Raw genomic sequence first — 16,245 nt, forward strand, 5'->3', positions numbered from 1 at the left:
GATCAAATGACTGGTTGCAAACATATCAACAATTATCGAACAACTCATTAAATTCGAAAGTGAATATGCTTTGAAATGTGATATTAACCCTTCATTGCACAGGAAACCTGTGGGCACACCAAAGGTAAGTATACTAGGTCAAAGTTGAACAATCAACTTGGTGAACAGTGTTATTATAAGTGAAAGGAATGATCGCTAAACCTACGCAAATAACACCCAAATTGTAATAATCCAGAATGATCCTTTCAGGAAGCACCACCCAAGATGAAGCAACGTTATATAATTATTTTTATTTAAGTTGATGACTAAAATTCTGGTATGAGGTGTGGCCTGCCGGAAAGGAATGAGGAAATGATTAATAATTCTGTAATTTTTGATGAGTTATCAAGCGAGATGAGAGCGTCTCCTGAACTGCAGTAAGTACACATCATGGATTCATTATGGTAACTGAATACAGTGTCCCGACATGGCATTCAAATTAAGGTTTTTAGGCATGCTCAGGATTCCAAGTTTTAGGGTCCAAAGAGTGCAGAGTCCTTCACACTTCCATGCAAACATGAAGGGTATAAAAATAATCTACTGTTGCCACTTTTTGAAACTTTTACTGTTTTATTTAGTTAAATTCTGAAAATGCAAGGTCATGACAGGCTGGATTGGAAATGTATTCAATGGTTGACAGCCAGCACCAGAGATTTGCTTCTTGCTGAGGCTTGTTGGGGAATTAATTATTTATTGGTAGGTTGGAATGTGTAATATGTACTTGAATAAACAAGGCTAGGCAAGGATATACAGCCTTTGAAAGTTCATTTCAAGTATTATATACGATTGCCTTCTGATGTTTCAATGAAAATACCATCTCAGTTATCTCCACCCTAGTGCCATCGCATCGGTGGATCCTTTGTTATAAAGTACCACACAATGGCTGATTGAAGTTCAAGTTTGTCAGTTACCTTGTTGCGATTGTTCAATGATACCTAATGAATATTCTGTTTTCACAAAATGTTTTATTTTTTGTAATGTCGTCTGCCTGAGATGTTCCACAGAACAATGAATAGATTTATTCAGTTTGAATTTATTGCCATTTCTGAACCAGAGTTGTAATTCACATGACCTCAAAATCCCCCCACATGTTCTTCTAGCAACTTTTACTATGTCACGTTTTAGAAATAACGCAAAGATTCCTTCATTTCCCCTGACAGGCCTCACTGGCCTCAGACAATACAAGCCTGTGCTGGATGCTGGAGCAGTTCATTGTGTCACAGACAATAAACCATCTTCTCGACCTCTTACTGAATTTTCTTTACACAGGCCCTCTGCAGTTTGCCTCATCATAGTGATTTCACCTTTGTCTGTTTAAAAAAAAGCCAATCAGTTCTGCTTACAGCCACGTGTACTATAAATTACTCTCTGAACTGCACCTGCATTTCCCATCACAATGGAAACTATATTTTCCAATGACAGCATATATATTGATGCATTCTGTGACATCCTATTGCACTTGTGAACAGGGAAGGTCATACACACTCTTAGGTGTCCTCTCTATCCCTTTCATAGTGAATTCACTTTTATATGCTGTACACACAGGTCCTCCTTTGAGGAATCATTAAACATTGATCAAAAGAAAAATGAAGAAACGACCAAATAATTCAGTTGCTCTTTGAAGGTGATGGATGTTCTACAGCAGTGTCTCCTGAGGCTTCTACAGACAATACAGACTCTGGATTCCTTGTTTCTCTCTCGCTGTGTTTTATTTCATGCACCCTGGTTACAACAATTTTGACAGCACCTGGACAAAGACTTTTATCAGTCACAGAGGGTGATCTATCTAAAAAAATATCAGATGGATTGCCATGAAACGTTGCACAGAGGTTCACAGTTCAAACGCAATGAATAATAATACCTTTGGTAATCCTCAGATTACCTGAAATGTTGAAATGAGATGGTCAACATGACAAACATCAATATGCTGGTAAACATCAGCAAGTTAGCACCATGTTAGCATGATGACATTAGTATTTCTTCAACATGTTAACTGATAGGAACAAACTCACACACTGTGCATGATGCACAATGCAATTATTGGTCTCCCCACCCCACAACCTCTCAGACCTCAACATTAAAGGCAATACACCAGAGCACACAGTATAACACATGACTCTAGCCACTTCCTCAACCCATTCTTCACACTGCTCAAATCATGTGGCAGATACAGATCCCTGGCCTGGTAAAGGGCATGCCGTGGTATGAGTTTTGGGCTCTCTGCCATAGCATCACTTCACAAAATACCTCTGTAACTGTTGTGTGTAGGTGCTATGTATATGGGATGTGTGGATATGTGCTCTATCTGATGTCTCATTTGGTGGTTATGTTGTGGTGTATAATGTATCTATGTATCTATGTGAGGCTACAGACTGAGGCAACACATTTCCTTGACTACTAAGTGAAGCCTCATAGCATGTTTAGCATGTTTGATTGACATCTTTTACCAAAAATACTGAATATCTATAGTTCCCACCTTTTAACTTATGTTACTATATTTCTAGTATTTCTTGTCACCGCTAAATATACAAGCTCTGCTGGTTTTAGTGAACAGATTGTGCCAAACATTATTACAACATTATTTGTCTTTTTTGGCATTTGGTCAGATATATTATCATGTGGTATTATCTGGTCTACCTGTGGAGAGCAGACATAATGTAGCTACCCAGATAGACATGACTCAGGCGTTCCTCACCTTCACATACACGGATGCAGACTGGGTAATGTGTCTGGAGCTGTAGACATAAAGCGCAGACTGTGTTTAACAGCAGATTATCTTGATCTTTGGCTTATTCCAGGAAGGACCACAAAGAGCTGTTGTGTCTCGGTCAGTGATGAAACTCCTGTGGTCACAGTACAGAATCTGCTGAGGATGGCAATGTGCAACGTTTGTAAAATCCTGTCAGAAACCTTACCTGTGCTCTTCACCCACACCTCGTCCCCTCAGAAGGATCTTAATACTATTCTTTAGGCGCCACCTGGTGGCTGTGTGCTACCTGCAATAAAATAGTTATTTCCTCACACACACGATCAGTGCCTTATTCTTCATTGAGGCCAAATCATTGCAATGAGATGGCTTATTAAACTCACACTTATCCACGTCAGTTAGGATTACCTTTACAATAGAATTTCAAATACTGACAGTTTATTGTTCAAACTACATTTTGTGGTTAAAGTTTATATATCTCTCTTAGAAAAGATTATAGTTGTGTGTTTACTTAGTAGGGGGTGAGGACAGGGCAGTTTGACAAAAGTTCAGAGTAAAGAATGTGTTATTTTTTGTAAGGGAACTCAATGTTTTTACCAACTTTTCTGTCTCTTAGTGGGGGAAAAAAGGAACAGACACTCAAAAAAACTGCCACATTTGTTGGTGATGTGTGAAATGATGTGTGTTCTAGGAGGAATGCACGATTTCTGATGGAATGAGTGATTGTGTCCCAGAGAGAATGCAGAGGAGGACAGAGAGGAAGGAAGAAATCATTAGACCACAAAGTCAAATGTCACAGCAAGGTCTCTTATGTAATCTGCCTACTCTAGATTTTCCCAGCATCTATCACTTGTTAGGGAGTGAACATGTTTTGTCACACTATTAATCACTCTTTTAGCTAATGTAGGTTGCACTTAAATGCAGCCTTAAAGGTAACATAAAACTTATTAACCTCATTTACCTATTTTACCAGTGTCCATCAAAACAGACTAATAAATGGACTCAACCACATGCACAAATGTTTAATGTAGCTACAATGTATTGTTAAGCAGTCTAAACACTACCACCACACTCACCCAAAATTGGTTTATAAGAGAACCTTTTTTTGGAGCAACGTGTCACCTTTAAATGGCCTATCTAACCTTTTTTTTCAGAACTTCATTAATTTGTGATCTTGTTATGTATTTTAATTATCAAAGGATTCTTTTATTTTTTCAAAATACAAAAAGGAAATGTACTAGCTATTTTATTATTTACAAAATGACTGTAATGTTGAAAGTCAGGAAGCCGGGGTTAACAAGAGGAATCTCATTAGTACAAACTTGAAAGAAAAGAACTGAATGGATTATGCACTTTCAAATACACAGTCTATACTGTATATACTGTGCACACATATCTGTTCATATCTGTTTTGAGAGTGCTGTCAAATTCATGATTAATAGAGGCCTTGAAACAACAACCTGACAAACACAATGAGCTAGGTGTGTCAGGAACATGTGACTGCTACTGTAAGTGATGCAACTAGCAAAGGACACTGATTTTGGGGGCGTTTTATGGTCCTAATACAGCAAGTATTTTAATAATGTTTTGGCCCAAAAAGTCAGTTTCAACTCTTGGCAAAGAGGCAAAAAGCACAAATGGATTACAGTGCAGGACAATGTACTGAGTAGCAAGTAATTTAACATTTCATCATCTACAGATACAAATATGTTACAACTTAAAGATGAAAATGTTTGAGCTGTAAACATTAGTTTTAATATGACTAAGAGTAGATAATTATATGGTTATTGTAAGCATTCTTGTTCCAGGATATACCGTATCTTTCTTTTTGTCTGCCACACCAGGGTGCAGTGACTGTCAGACAGGGGAAACAGGATTTTAATAAGGTAGGTGAGGTACTTTTTGTATGTGTGTGTGTGTGTGTGTGTGTGTGTGTGTGTGTGTGTGTAGCACATTGTCTACATGCTAATGAGCTGTATTCTCATGATCCAGTTCCTGTTTAGCCTCTTTCTAGGAAGACGGCATTTTCAAGTGAAAAAACGACACAAAACAGTGGAAACTTGACTTGTCTCGAGATAACTTGAATTACCAATGAATTAACAATGGTAACACACCACCTCTTTTGATACTTGAGCCATTGCAGAGGTGCATTGCGAGAGCAAAGTGTGAATGTGGATGAATGCAGTGCCCTATTCTTTACACTAGAGAGCTATTATTATAATCCTTTAAGGTGCTGCACAAAGCCAACTCAGAGCTAACATGACCAGGCTCATTCAAATATGGTTTAAACCCTATAGACAATTGGATATCTAAAATCTAGTCTTCTTTTATTCAAGTAAAGTAGAATTTGTAATCATACACCTCACTTCTTTTGTGGAAAAACTAGTATTAAAAACTGTTTACAGCCTGTTGTCATATAATACATGCGCTGAGCATGAGTACTGAGCACTGGTCTGTATTCAAATGATTTAATGAGAGCTCTCCGTAGAGCTTCTTTTGCCTGCAATACTACATGATACTGACCTGCACAAGACAGATCAGAAGTAGATTTTCTTGAAAAAGCACACAAATACACAAAAATAAAAGAAAATTGTAACAATTGTTCTCTTGTTTTTTTTTTGCAGAATTATACTTTTTCATAAGTAGACTTATTTTATAGTCTTTATGTTTGGCTTGTTTAGCTTCCTTTTCATGATTTTAAATAGCTGTTTTAGATTTGAAATGTGAAGCTCAGATTGATAATTCAGATTTCAACCATACCAACACGATAAATGCTAAAACAATGAACGGGACAATAAAAAAGTGTCATATTTATACAGTGTGATAGCAGTAAGGGTGATGAGATGACAGGAAGGAAATAAAAGTTGACTTGTCAAGCACAGGTGTAACTGATAAGACTATGAATTGATGCGTTCCATCACAAAACTGTCTTGAACTGTCTCGACCTATCATTCATGTCATCAGTTCCACATGTGCTTTTGCTGCTCAATGGCCCATGAATCTGATTCATACATCGACATGCAGCAAAAGAAATATGAGATTCATGCCCATTAATATTATTTCAGTCAGATTCTATTTGACTGATTTTATTTCCAGTTATTCACCAGTATTGTTACTAGTTATAGTTTATAAAAAAATATAATCAATTTACACATTTGATACACATATACATTTGAAATGCTTTGAGCCTCCAGGTTGGCATCTTGAACTGGGATCACTTTTTTGAAAATGTTCATGAAGTCTAACTTACAGCCATGTCTAATGAAAAGAAGAACTGATCAGATCAGATCTTATGTTGGTAACACCGGTTGAGCTACACAGTAGAGAGCTAAAAATCCAGACTGGGATCAGGAGTTAAAATCAAGTTAATCTGCCAGGCAGCAAGTTGGTTTCAAGGTATCAGTTGCCATTGCAGCAACAGTCCAAGACTTTCAGTAAAACTGGTTTCTACAAGAGGGGGATTACTGTTAGGCTTGTTTTTAAATGCAGTATTTCTTGAATTTTAGTTTAATAGATTCATTCAGCTTTCTGTATAATAATATAATAATATAACAATAATATATAATAATAACTGTTGCTGTGTTACAGTTTTCACAGTTTCCTTGGTGGCACACCCTTATACAATAACTCGCTGAGTCTCCTAAGATAAGCAGCTGAGATAGACATTGGTAAAGCTGAGTAATATTGGGGCTCCTATTACACAAGACTTATATCATCTTTATGGACAAAGTAATCTTTAAACTATCAGTAAACACAGCCCACAGCTGATATAGAAGTTAGTTTTCCTCCCACTGCATCTCATACAAATAGAAAACTCTTCTAGAGTACTAACAGGGAACAATTGGGCTTCACACTCTGTGGTCTGTTGGTAGAGTCCTGATAGTAATGGCTTATTTCACCTTGATTCTTCTCCCATGTATTGTTTGACAACCGTAAAGGGCTCATTTATGTGCACAAAGGCTAATCTGAGGCTGCTTTTATTCCTCCCTCTGTAGTATGAGAGCTTGGGCTGATGTGTGGTGGGTGGATGAAACGTCAGTGTTGACAATATCTGCTTATCTGCCGGCTTTGACCCGATGGGAGCAAGGCCATGGCTGGATGTGCCTTCCTTATCGCCATATCTATGTCTGTGGGGGCCAAACCAGAACCACTGGCCAAACTTTTTTTTTTTTTTTGCACCACCATGCCTTCGGGTTTCAGGTGGGCTTTTTGTTCCTTGTGCAGGCAGAATGCAGGCTGTGGGCTAAGGAACAATACTGTGTTCAGAAAGCAGGGAAGAAACTGCACGTACTGACTTTCACATCATATTATGCAATGCAACTCCCTCTTGCCGCTGTTTCCAAGAAAGTATAGCTCTCCACTTCTCTGTAGCCTGACAGAAAAAAGTATTTAGAGTTCACGCACCTCTGCAAGATCAAATAAACATGGCCGTCTCAAAAAGAGACCATTTATGTAATGAACCATCTCTTAAGGTCATCAAGTTTGTTTTTATTTGTTGTTTTTTGGTCTGTTTACCCAAACTGTTAATCATGAACTTGTCTCTATGTGCAGATGAAGAAGATAAAATGAGAAAAATAGAAAAATCACAAGCATCTGACAACGAATATATAAAAACAAGTGTAAAAGAGAAAAACATATGGTGGTGTTGCATCTTTAGTGGCGTTAATATGGAAATAAATCAAACCACCAATCAACCACACAATTTATACTACTGTCCTTCACAGAAAATGATGTGCAACACTTTAATAAAACACAGTCAGGACTACGGTCCAAGGTTAAAGTGATAATAAGTGTGTATAATTACTTTTTGGTGATTCTGGTGCACATTCTGTTCAAGCTTGCTGCAGGGACACGCTTGTGAGAGGAGCGAATCATAGAGGTAGGTCTTTGTTTGAGCTTCTTATTATACAATGATCATAAGCAGCAGACCATTCATTGATATCTTTATAATATGAAAGATCAAAATATGTTCATATTCATAGACAGAAATAGGTATGGGTACATCAAACTTAAAGCCTTCTAACTATGTTATTTAGAGACCCATAGTAAGCATATAAAAGTATTAGGAATTAGATTAAATCCAGATTCAAATTATTTTCATTTAAATATGTAAACTTTCCTGATATTGGGTTTAAATTTGGTCTGGTTAATTCTTGGGACCAGTCATAAAAAAAATCCATGTCAGTTGCTCTCACTCACTTAGTTGGATGTATAAAGTCAAAAGACTCTCTTCAAGACTCTAAAGAGTGTGTAGACCGTGGCTTCAGTTCCCCGTCGGAAAAGGCTGTCTGACAGCAAAGTAAAGCAGTGAATATAGTGTACAGTTAATGCAGAATCAGAGAGGAACGTAACTGAAAAGGTCAGCCCATACAGGTAGCACAAGCTCAAAAACTTCATGTATCAAGACAGATTCAACATTTATGCAGATTCTCTGACCTACAATAGAAGAAAAAATGGTGCAAAACTCGATTACTGTCCTTATTTCAGGATCCTGCAGCCTGTAGCATGCATGTAAGTCAGAAATCTATCAAAGTCCTTAGACACACTGGCGGACAGACACACCCAATGGAAAATTAGACATTTTCATTTGACACGCATCAGTTTGGGAGGAGGGCCCCCAATGCAAACACACAAAACAACCTGTGAGGCAGCAGTTTTTTAAGGTTTGGAGGTAATAATAGGATGAAATTAGGTCAAGGGTGTGGAATTCCCACGAGAAACCGAGTTGTGCTGGGGATTTATCTGCGTCAAACTTAGTAACAAAAAGTCAATCCGTATTGTGAGATTGACGTAGGAAAAGCCGGAACCCTTTCTGTGTGGCGCTTGAGCTTCGCACGGTATGTTTTGACTGTTACACCAGTGAGCTGTCAAGCCAGCAGCAGTGTCCCGGTTCTCCTGAGCAGCAGTGAGTCTTAAAACCCTCAGTGTCGTGTTTATTTTGAACGAGCATGTTTCGGTAACGCGTTACTGTCGCTGTCACTTCTGTCACTGCGTCATAACCGTTTAACCTTGGCGGGTAACTTTGTGGTTTTAGTGTTAGCACGACGACCGGCGACTGCAGGCTAGCAGCAGGACGAGACTCTGCAACTAATTAACATATTTCACCTGAATAATGAAAATGCAGCGTTAATAATGATGACTTGTGCTTTATATTTTACAGACATTGAATTTCTGAATGTTTTCAGGCCGCTGTTAGTCTGACTCACTGGTTACTATGGTGATCCAATTATCTAAAGCTGCTGCACATGAATGACCGACTGTTTCCAGACAGACAAGTTCATCAGTCATCTTATCAGCCTGCCTTCACCATAGTGTTTGCTAAAGCAATGTGACCCTAAAGGCAGGGCAGAGGTGAAGTGTGTGTAGACACAGACTTCAGGGCAAAACTGTCAACGCACTGCTTACGGTGTTGAGGACACACAAATATAGATAAGACAATCATGTTTGTGTCCTTTTCAGAGAAGACACACCTCTCTGTGTCCTTGTGCTTCACAACAACTGGCAATTTACTCAACTTAACTCAACTTAATTTATTTATATAACACCTTTCATACAGAGTTGTAGCCCAAAGTGCTTCACAGAGCAGAGTAAAAACAAAAACAAACAGTTCTTAAGGTAAAAGAGCAGTTGCATGAAAAACTAGAGATTAGAAGAAAAGTAAAAAAGCATAAACAACGAAACCAGTAAAATTAAGACCTATAGGGTAAAAGCATAATTTAAGAACAGTTGCAGTAAAAGTAGTAAATACGCACCAGAGATAAAAGTAACAGGGAATAATCAGGACCTAAAAAGTATTTCCTTCGGGTAGTGAGTGCCTGAAAACAGTGAAGTCTGTGACTGTAACGTTCCCACCAGCAAACACTGAACTGAGATCTGTTTGCCAGCTGTTCCCCCTGTTTTGTTCTTTGTACTTTAAATGAAAAAACTAAAATATGTACATTTCTCCAAGTCTAATATTAGTAGTAGAGTTACATTTTGTAATTTGTTAAGCCCTCGCTGCTGTTAATAGTTAATAGCATTGTAATAGTTAATAGCATTGTAATACCTAGGTCTTTGATTGGTGGGAAGTTGAGCGACAACAATTTTGGTCATTTATCAAGCAAAAATATCAAATATTTGCTCTGGTATTGTTTTATCGTTGTAAATTGATGTATCTTTGTGTTTTGTACTGTTAGTCAGAAATATAGTCATTTGAATGCATTTGCAATGCATCATTTGGGAATCTGAGAAATTGTGATGGATATTTTTCTTTACTTTCTGGCATTTTATAGACTAAATGTTTATTGATCAATTGCAAAATAATCTGATGAATAATATATATAGTGATATAAGTACTTTATCTCCATAAATTTCATTTTTCCATTGAACATTTTCTGCAAAATGTTTATGAAAGCAGTACTTCAAACTTGTTATTTCTGTCTGTTCTCTGCAGGCCTGCAGGATGGCCCAGGCAGACAGCAAGCTGCTGGTTCTGGGAGCACTGGCTGGAGTGGCTGGCATCAGTTTGGCTGTGGTGTGTTACCAGGGCTTTAAGTCAAGACGGAGGAACTCTGAGCCGGGGTACTACATCACCCGCGCCAATGAACAGAGGACTAGCGTCATGTTGGTTGATGGTCCAGGTCTGCCAGGGGGTCAGACTGAGGTGCTGGAGCGCCTTGAGGCTCTGATCAAGTGTGTGTCCGAGCTGAAGGATGAGATGAAGTCGTTGAAGAATGCTCTGCCGACACTGCAGGACCATGTCAGGGAAGAGCTGAGGGGGCATGATGAGACGCGCCGAGTCAGCCCTCTCCACAGGACCACACCGACGCGAAGGAAAAGGGCTGCAGGCACCCTGACTGGAGCCAGAGCTGGGGGTCGGAGTTCAGAGGAAGCAGAGAGCGAAGGAGGGTGAGTACTTTAAAAAATGGGAGATTCAATATTCCTGTTTTATAATCAATGATTATATGTTTCTCCCAATTCTATCGCAGCAACGTCCGAAATTTTCTTGTCATACGGCTTTTCCTCAGTGCTCACTCACACACACACACACAGTCACACACTCATGCACATATAGATTTTAAATGTTTTGTTTTATATCTACTAGTTGCATTCAAGTTTACAGGTTTCACACACACAGAATAACTCCAATGTTAACAACAACAACACACAATCACACTCAAATATAAATTTTACTCCTCAGATTTTGACCTTTGATCACACAGAGTATTCTGGATGATTGCTCCCATGATAATTATTAATTTGTTGGATCAGTTTACTGTGCTCAAAGTGCAGTGTACTTATCACATGGCATCACTTGATATCTGTTTGCTCACTAATTGCACACTGATACACACAGAAAGATGTATTTTGTTTCAATCAATGCTTCTTTTATGCGGTTAGGGAACCCATAACAAACATGCCTAGGGGTCTTTCTCTGGCTTAGCCGCCCACTGCCCCTACACATGAATGACACAGATACCATATGATGACCTTGGTGGTTTTTAAGTATAAATCAGACCTAACAAAGGGCTTGATACATATTTAATCAACATTTCATTTCACATAACATAAACATTTGTTTTACTAATTATACTAAACATTTTTGACACAGACATGTCTGTTGTGATGACTTGATGAGTTCTGTCTTTCCCAAGTTGTAGCTACACAGTGTGAGCATTAATTAGGCTGCCACTCAAAACCTTTTCTGTCATCTCACTTTACTGACTTTAGCTGAATGTTTTGAGTGTATTTACAGTGCTCCGTTGCTCAGAAGGATTACACTGCTCTTACTCACTACATTTGACACAAAACATAGGAAAATAGGGTCCAGCTGAAACTATTAAAGTTCCACTTTAATGGCACTTTGAAAAAAAAGGGTATAGAGCCTTGACTATGGTTTCAAATAGCAACTATTCAAATTCTCCTTTTTTAAATGTTTTAAAATGTTTTAAAAATGTATTCTTAGTTTAAAGAATACATATCCTCCTTTAAAGAAGATATGTATTTCTGGTCCTGAGAATTTTTGGTTGTTGCTGCTAAAAGGTGCAGCACAATCTTGTGCTGTTCTGGTGGAAAGGTACCATATCAGTATGTTGTATGTAACTTTGTGGCTGTCTTTCAGAGGAATTTATTTCCACATTCTTATCATGAATAATATTTACACATTTATAGCATTGCATGTCTTGCGCTATGCTCCCATAGTGGCTGATATGATAAAGAAGTTATCACAGAGGAGGATTTGTGGCATGCAGTGTAGGTGGTCCACTTACCATTTTTTATTCTTCAACTTATCAGGCTGAAATAATCGAGTAAATGAGAGTGTGACAGTCAGAAACAACGATGAAATGATTTTATTGCTCTTCAAAAACAATTTTTACTATATAAAAAGTAGTTTGTGTTTTCCCGTGAATCTGTAAGATCTTTAGATTTGAACTTAAATCAGTACGATGTTAGATCAGCATGTGAAGAAATGCACCATTCAAGGTTAGAGTTTGGCTTGTCACACACTATTATTAACATATGGCTGCTGATAATAAATAAATAAAATACAAATCATTGTGCAGAAACTGAGCTTGTGATAACCAAGAATTCGTGTCATTTCAAATCACACACAGATCTTTTCTTCCGTGAATGAGTGTCAGCATTGCCAGACGCAAAAAATAATTTCTTAATAAATAATTCCAGTAGAAAAACATAAAATAGATGAACAACAGCTGACAAACTGTAAACCGATTTCAGGTTAATTTGCATTTTAAAAAACATACCTGTTGATCAGCATGCGTATCAACCACCTACCTTACCAGTTTAACTTGCTTTGCTCATGTTACGTGCTAAAGAATAGTCATGGCAGTATGTATGTTTGCCTTAGGTGCTGCAGAGAGCAGCAGACTAATCAAGTACCACACGCCCAGTCACCCACCTCTGTCCTCAACCAAATGCCTTGTACTCATGCCAGCCTTTGGGTAACATAAACAACAGATGTGTTTCTTTTGAATGGACTATCATTTCATAAAAACAAATTTCAACGGTTAAATGACGATGATTAATCTATGGCTTTAATGCTTCCAGCTGTCAGGAAGACTGGCAGTTAGTCTTGGACGCGATCGAATCAGAGAATGGGTTTGGATATTGCACCACATGAAGACATTTTGTCTTACTTAACCTAGATTGACCCACGCCTCATTTATGTAGGAAGTAGAGTATGCGAAGTGCCAAGAAGACATCATAACACTGAGTGCAGCTGCTTTCAAATCCTAACCACAGTTTTTAGATGTGCAGTGAGCCTTAGATCAGAGCTGTTGGACTCCTCCCCACCTCTGCTATCATCCTCACAATGATAAATGAATTGCCTTGGAGCCATTTTTACAACTACAACAACATCTGAACATCCAGTGCACCCTAGATAATTAATCAGTGTTGTGTTTTACTGTCTGTGTCATCTAAGAATGACATTCCACACCAAAGCTCGGCTGAGTTGTTTTTTTTGTTTTTGTATTTAACGTAAGCCAGTTGTTATATAACGTTTGAAATGCTTGAGATAGTTTAGATGCAACCTGTGCCATAAACATATTGTTTGAATAAGATGAATTATAAACTTCTTTCAGTGCTGTTTACATCTTGGCAAGGTTATAACATACAACCTGCATGAAAGCACTGATATCACTCCAAATATTTCAAGTCATGTATGTTTGTTGGCATTAAAAGTCAGCTCATGGTTAGATAATAACAACATATCACAAGTTTTCTTTCGTAGTGCAGATTGACCTAACTTTACTTATGTCACCATCACCCTCCTCATTGGCTGGAGGAGCAGATTCAAACATAAGACTGCCTTCTAGCAGCTGTGCTTCACAGGTTTTGAGTGGCAGTTGTCGGCCGCATCAAATGCTCTTAATTACAGCCCGGGTTATTATGCTTTAAAAGAAATCACATCATGCACACACCTGCCATAATTAAAGAGCCTTTCCTGCCGCTCTATTATTTGTAAGAGCAGAGGGTGTGGGGGATAGTGTGAATGCTGCTGTGAAGAAATTTCAGCCCCTAAGGGAATGTGTAGTGTTGCCCCCAGAGGAGCCAGTTACATCCCTAATCCTCCCACTCATTTAAAGGTCTCTTCATGTCTGATCAGCTGGCTTGGAAGTCAATATCTCCACACAATATCCATGTAAGAGCTGTGAGGGGTTGAGTAATAGTACTTGCATGTTTGTTGAAATCTATAGCCATGAGAATACAGTTAAGATTAGCAAGATTAGTGCGTTTATTGCTAGGTCTCAGTTCAACATTTTGCTGCATCAAAAACAAGAAGCCGTGTTTAGATGTTGCATACTGTGAGTTCTGGTAGCAATCAGCAAGTTATTTAATAAATTAGAGAAAAACAATTTTTCACTTGTATAGTTTACTGAACTTAATAGGTAACTTATAAGGTATTATATAAAGGCTTCAGTGGGGCAGCAGATTTCCAACAGGGGGCATCATGCAAGTATGAACAGGACCATCAACAAATCCTACAGCAAACTCTGCTGCTGAACATGATAGATGCACATCACGCACAGGGAAATGCTCGTGGTTAAACCCCTTTGGAGCTGTTTTGTTTTAAAGGTTTGTGTTGATTTTTCCTAGCTGCATAATTATATTTGAGGAATTAAAAAACTATAAAAACTATTTGTTTCATAAGTCAATTTTATCCTGGATGTTTGTTTGTTTTTGTTTTTTTTTCAAGCATGACCAGTGTTGGCAAAATGTCTAGTAAGACAGACTCACTCCATGAATGCATAACAGAACAAATAGTGTGACATAATGTGGTGCAGGGTAGTGTTGCTTAAAATGGGAAGCACGTAGACCCAGCCTCTGAAAGGTTGAAAGTTCCAGCTGTTTATTCACTCCTCATGTGTCACAACGGCTTCCTCTAAGCTACCTCTCTGAAGGTAAGGAGACCCATCAATCACCCTGTCTGTGTGCCAAGCTGTCAGAGGCCTCATTTAAAAGTGTCTTGTAGGAACTTGTAATTCCTTGAACAGTTCCCACTGAGTTTATTCACATCACACTGTAGCTCAAGGACATTCCCACTTCTTTTTTTCCTTTTCCAAAAAAATAGCATTTAAGATATTTGATAGTTGTTGATTTAAGTAGATTTAAGCAGGAGTTTTGTTTAGTGATGGGCAAGCCCGATCAACACTCACAGAAATGTTTAGGAAGAAAAAAAGGAGCTCATTGTCTGCGTTGTGATTAAAAGCTTTAGTCTTCTTCCCTGTGACGTCATCGTACATGTTGCTGTCCGTATCCAAGACATTCACATCTATATCCTCAGATTCATACTTCAACGAAAAGGCTTTCAGCAAAACAAACACATTTATTGAACTGCGTAAAATGTATATTGTGCACACTGAGCTTCTCTGCTGTATCTCCAATTATCTTGTCAACTTTGACCACCCACACATCTTATTCATGTTTGCATCACTGTCAAAAGCTAGCTTTTCTACAAACCTACAACCTCCAAGAGGCTCTTTTATTAATGTTGGGATCAATGAAATGATCACCTTGCTCCCTGAATTGTTTCTCCTATTACATGCTGACATTAGATTAAAACTATAATATATACAGTTGCAATCAAAATGATTCAACCCCCATTGAAAATTAGGTTTATTGATAAAATGTCATTTTTTTACATCTTTGTCCAATTTATGAATGACAGTTAAAATAGTTAATTAAAACTAATATTACAAAGGTTTTATCCTAATTAACCACAAAATGCCACTTTTAATGTGCACTGCAGTCTCAATTATTAAACCCCCTGAATAGAATCCCTTATAAGAACACACATGTCTCATGCTCGTCTGATGTAAATAATCAAGTGCTTTATTAGTTGCATCAGGTGTGCTTGAGATACAACACATCAAATTCCTGGACTGGGGTTTATTGATGGTGATGTTTGATTGCATGTTAGAGATATGGCTAAGTCCAGAGAATTTAGAGAAGAGAGAAGTTAGAGAGAAGAGATCATTGTCTTGCACAAACAAGGAAAAGGAAACAAAAAAATAGAAAATACATTACATGTTCCTAGAGATACAGTTTGAAGCATAGTTCACAAGTTTAAAGTTAAAGGAACTCTGTGATGCTCCGGGGCCTCTAGAACTGGAAACCTGCACTGTGTGGAGAGCAAGATGCATTCAATCAAGTATCATGAAACACTAGGAGGAAATGTCATGCCATCTGTGAGAAAGCTGAAGCTTGGGTGTCATTGGACCTTCCAACAAGACAATAATCCTAAGTGTACGTCAAAGTCCACCAAGGCTTAGTTAGAGAGGAAGTCCTGGAAGATTCTAGAGTAGCCGTCACAGTCAGCCTGACTTGAACCCCATCAAAAAAGGCGGTCGCAGTACGCAAAACCAACAACATTAGTGAACTGGAGGCCACTGCCCATGAGGAATGGGCTAAGATTCCTCAGGAAAAAAGCTTGTGTCTGGCTATGCTTCACGTTTGCAGCAGGTCATATCAGCAAATGGGTACTCTACTAAGTACTA

At 38.2% G+C, this 16,245-nt stretch overlaps 1 protein-coding gene across 3 annotated transcripts in view; it reads left to right on the forward strand.

The window, feature by feature from the left end:
• Positions 1 to 7,579: 7,579 nt before the first annotated feature.
• rmdn2 (regulator of microtubule dynamics 2) overlaps positions 7,580 to 16,245 on the forward strand; it is a 28,577-nt gene continuing 19,911 nt past the window's right edge. Inside the window, exons 1-2 of one of the 3 annotated variants that reach the window (XM_019272791.2) lie at positions 7,580 to 7,625; positions 10,179 to 10,633. In XM_019272791.2, coding sequence (XP_019128336.1) covers positions 10,188 to 10,633 — 446 coding nt within the window. In that variant the 5' untranslated portion in view covers positions 7,580 to 7,625; positions 10,179 to 10,187. Of the gene's footprint in view, positions 7,626 to 8,430; positions 8,652 to 10,178; positions 10,634 to 16,245 lie in introns of those variants that run through there. The other 2 variants (XM_027278158.1, XM_010734594.3) reach the window with 2 other exon arrangements.

The sequence above is a fragment of the Larimichthys crocea genome, chromosome III (genome assembly GCF_000972845.2).
Source record: "Larimichthys crocea isolate SSNF chromosome III, L_crocea_2.0, whole genome shotgun sequence".
In the NCBI taxonomy this organism is placed as follows: domain Eukaryota; kingdom Metazoa; phylum Chordata; class Actinopteri; family Sciaenidae; genus Larimichthys; species Larimichthys crocea.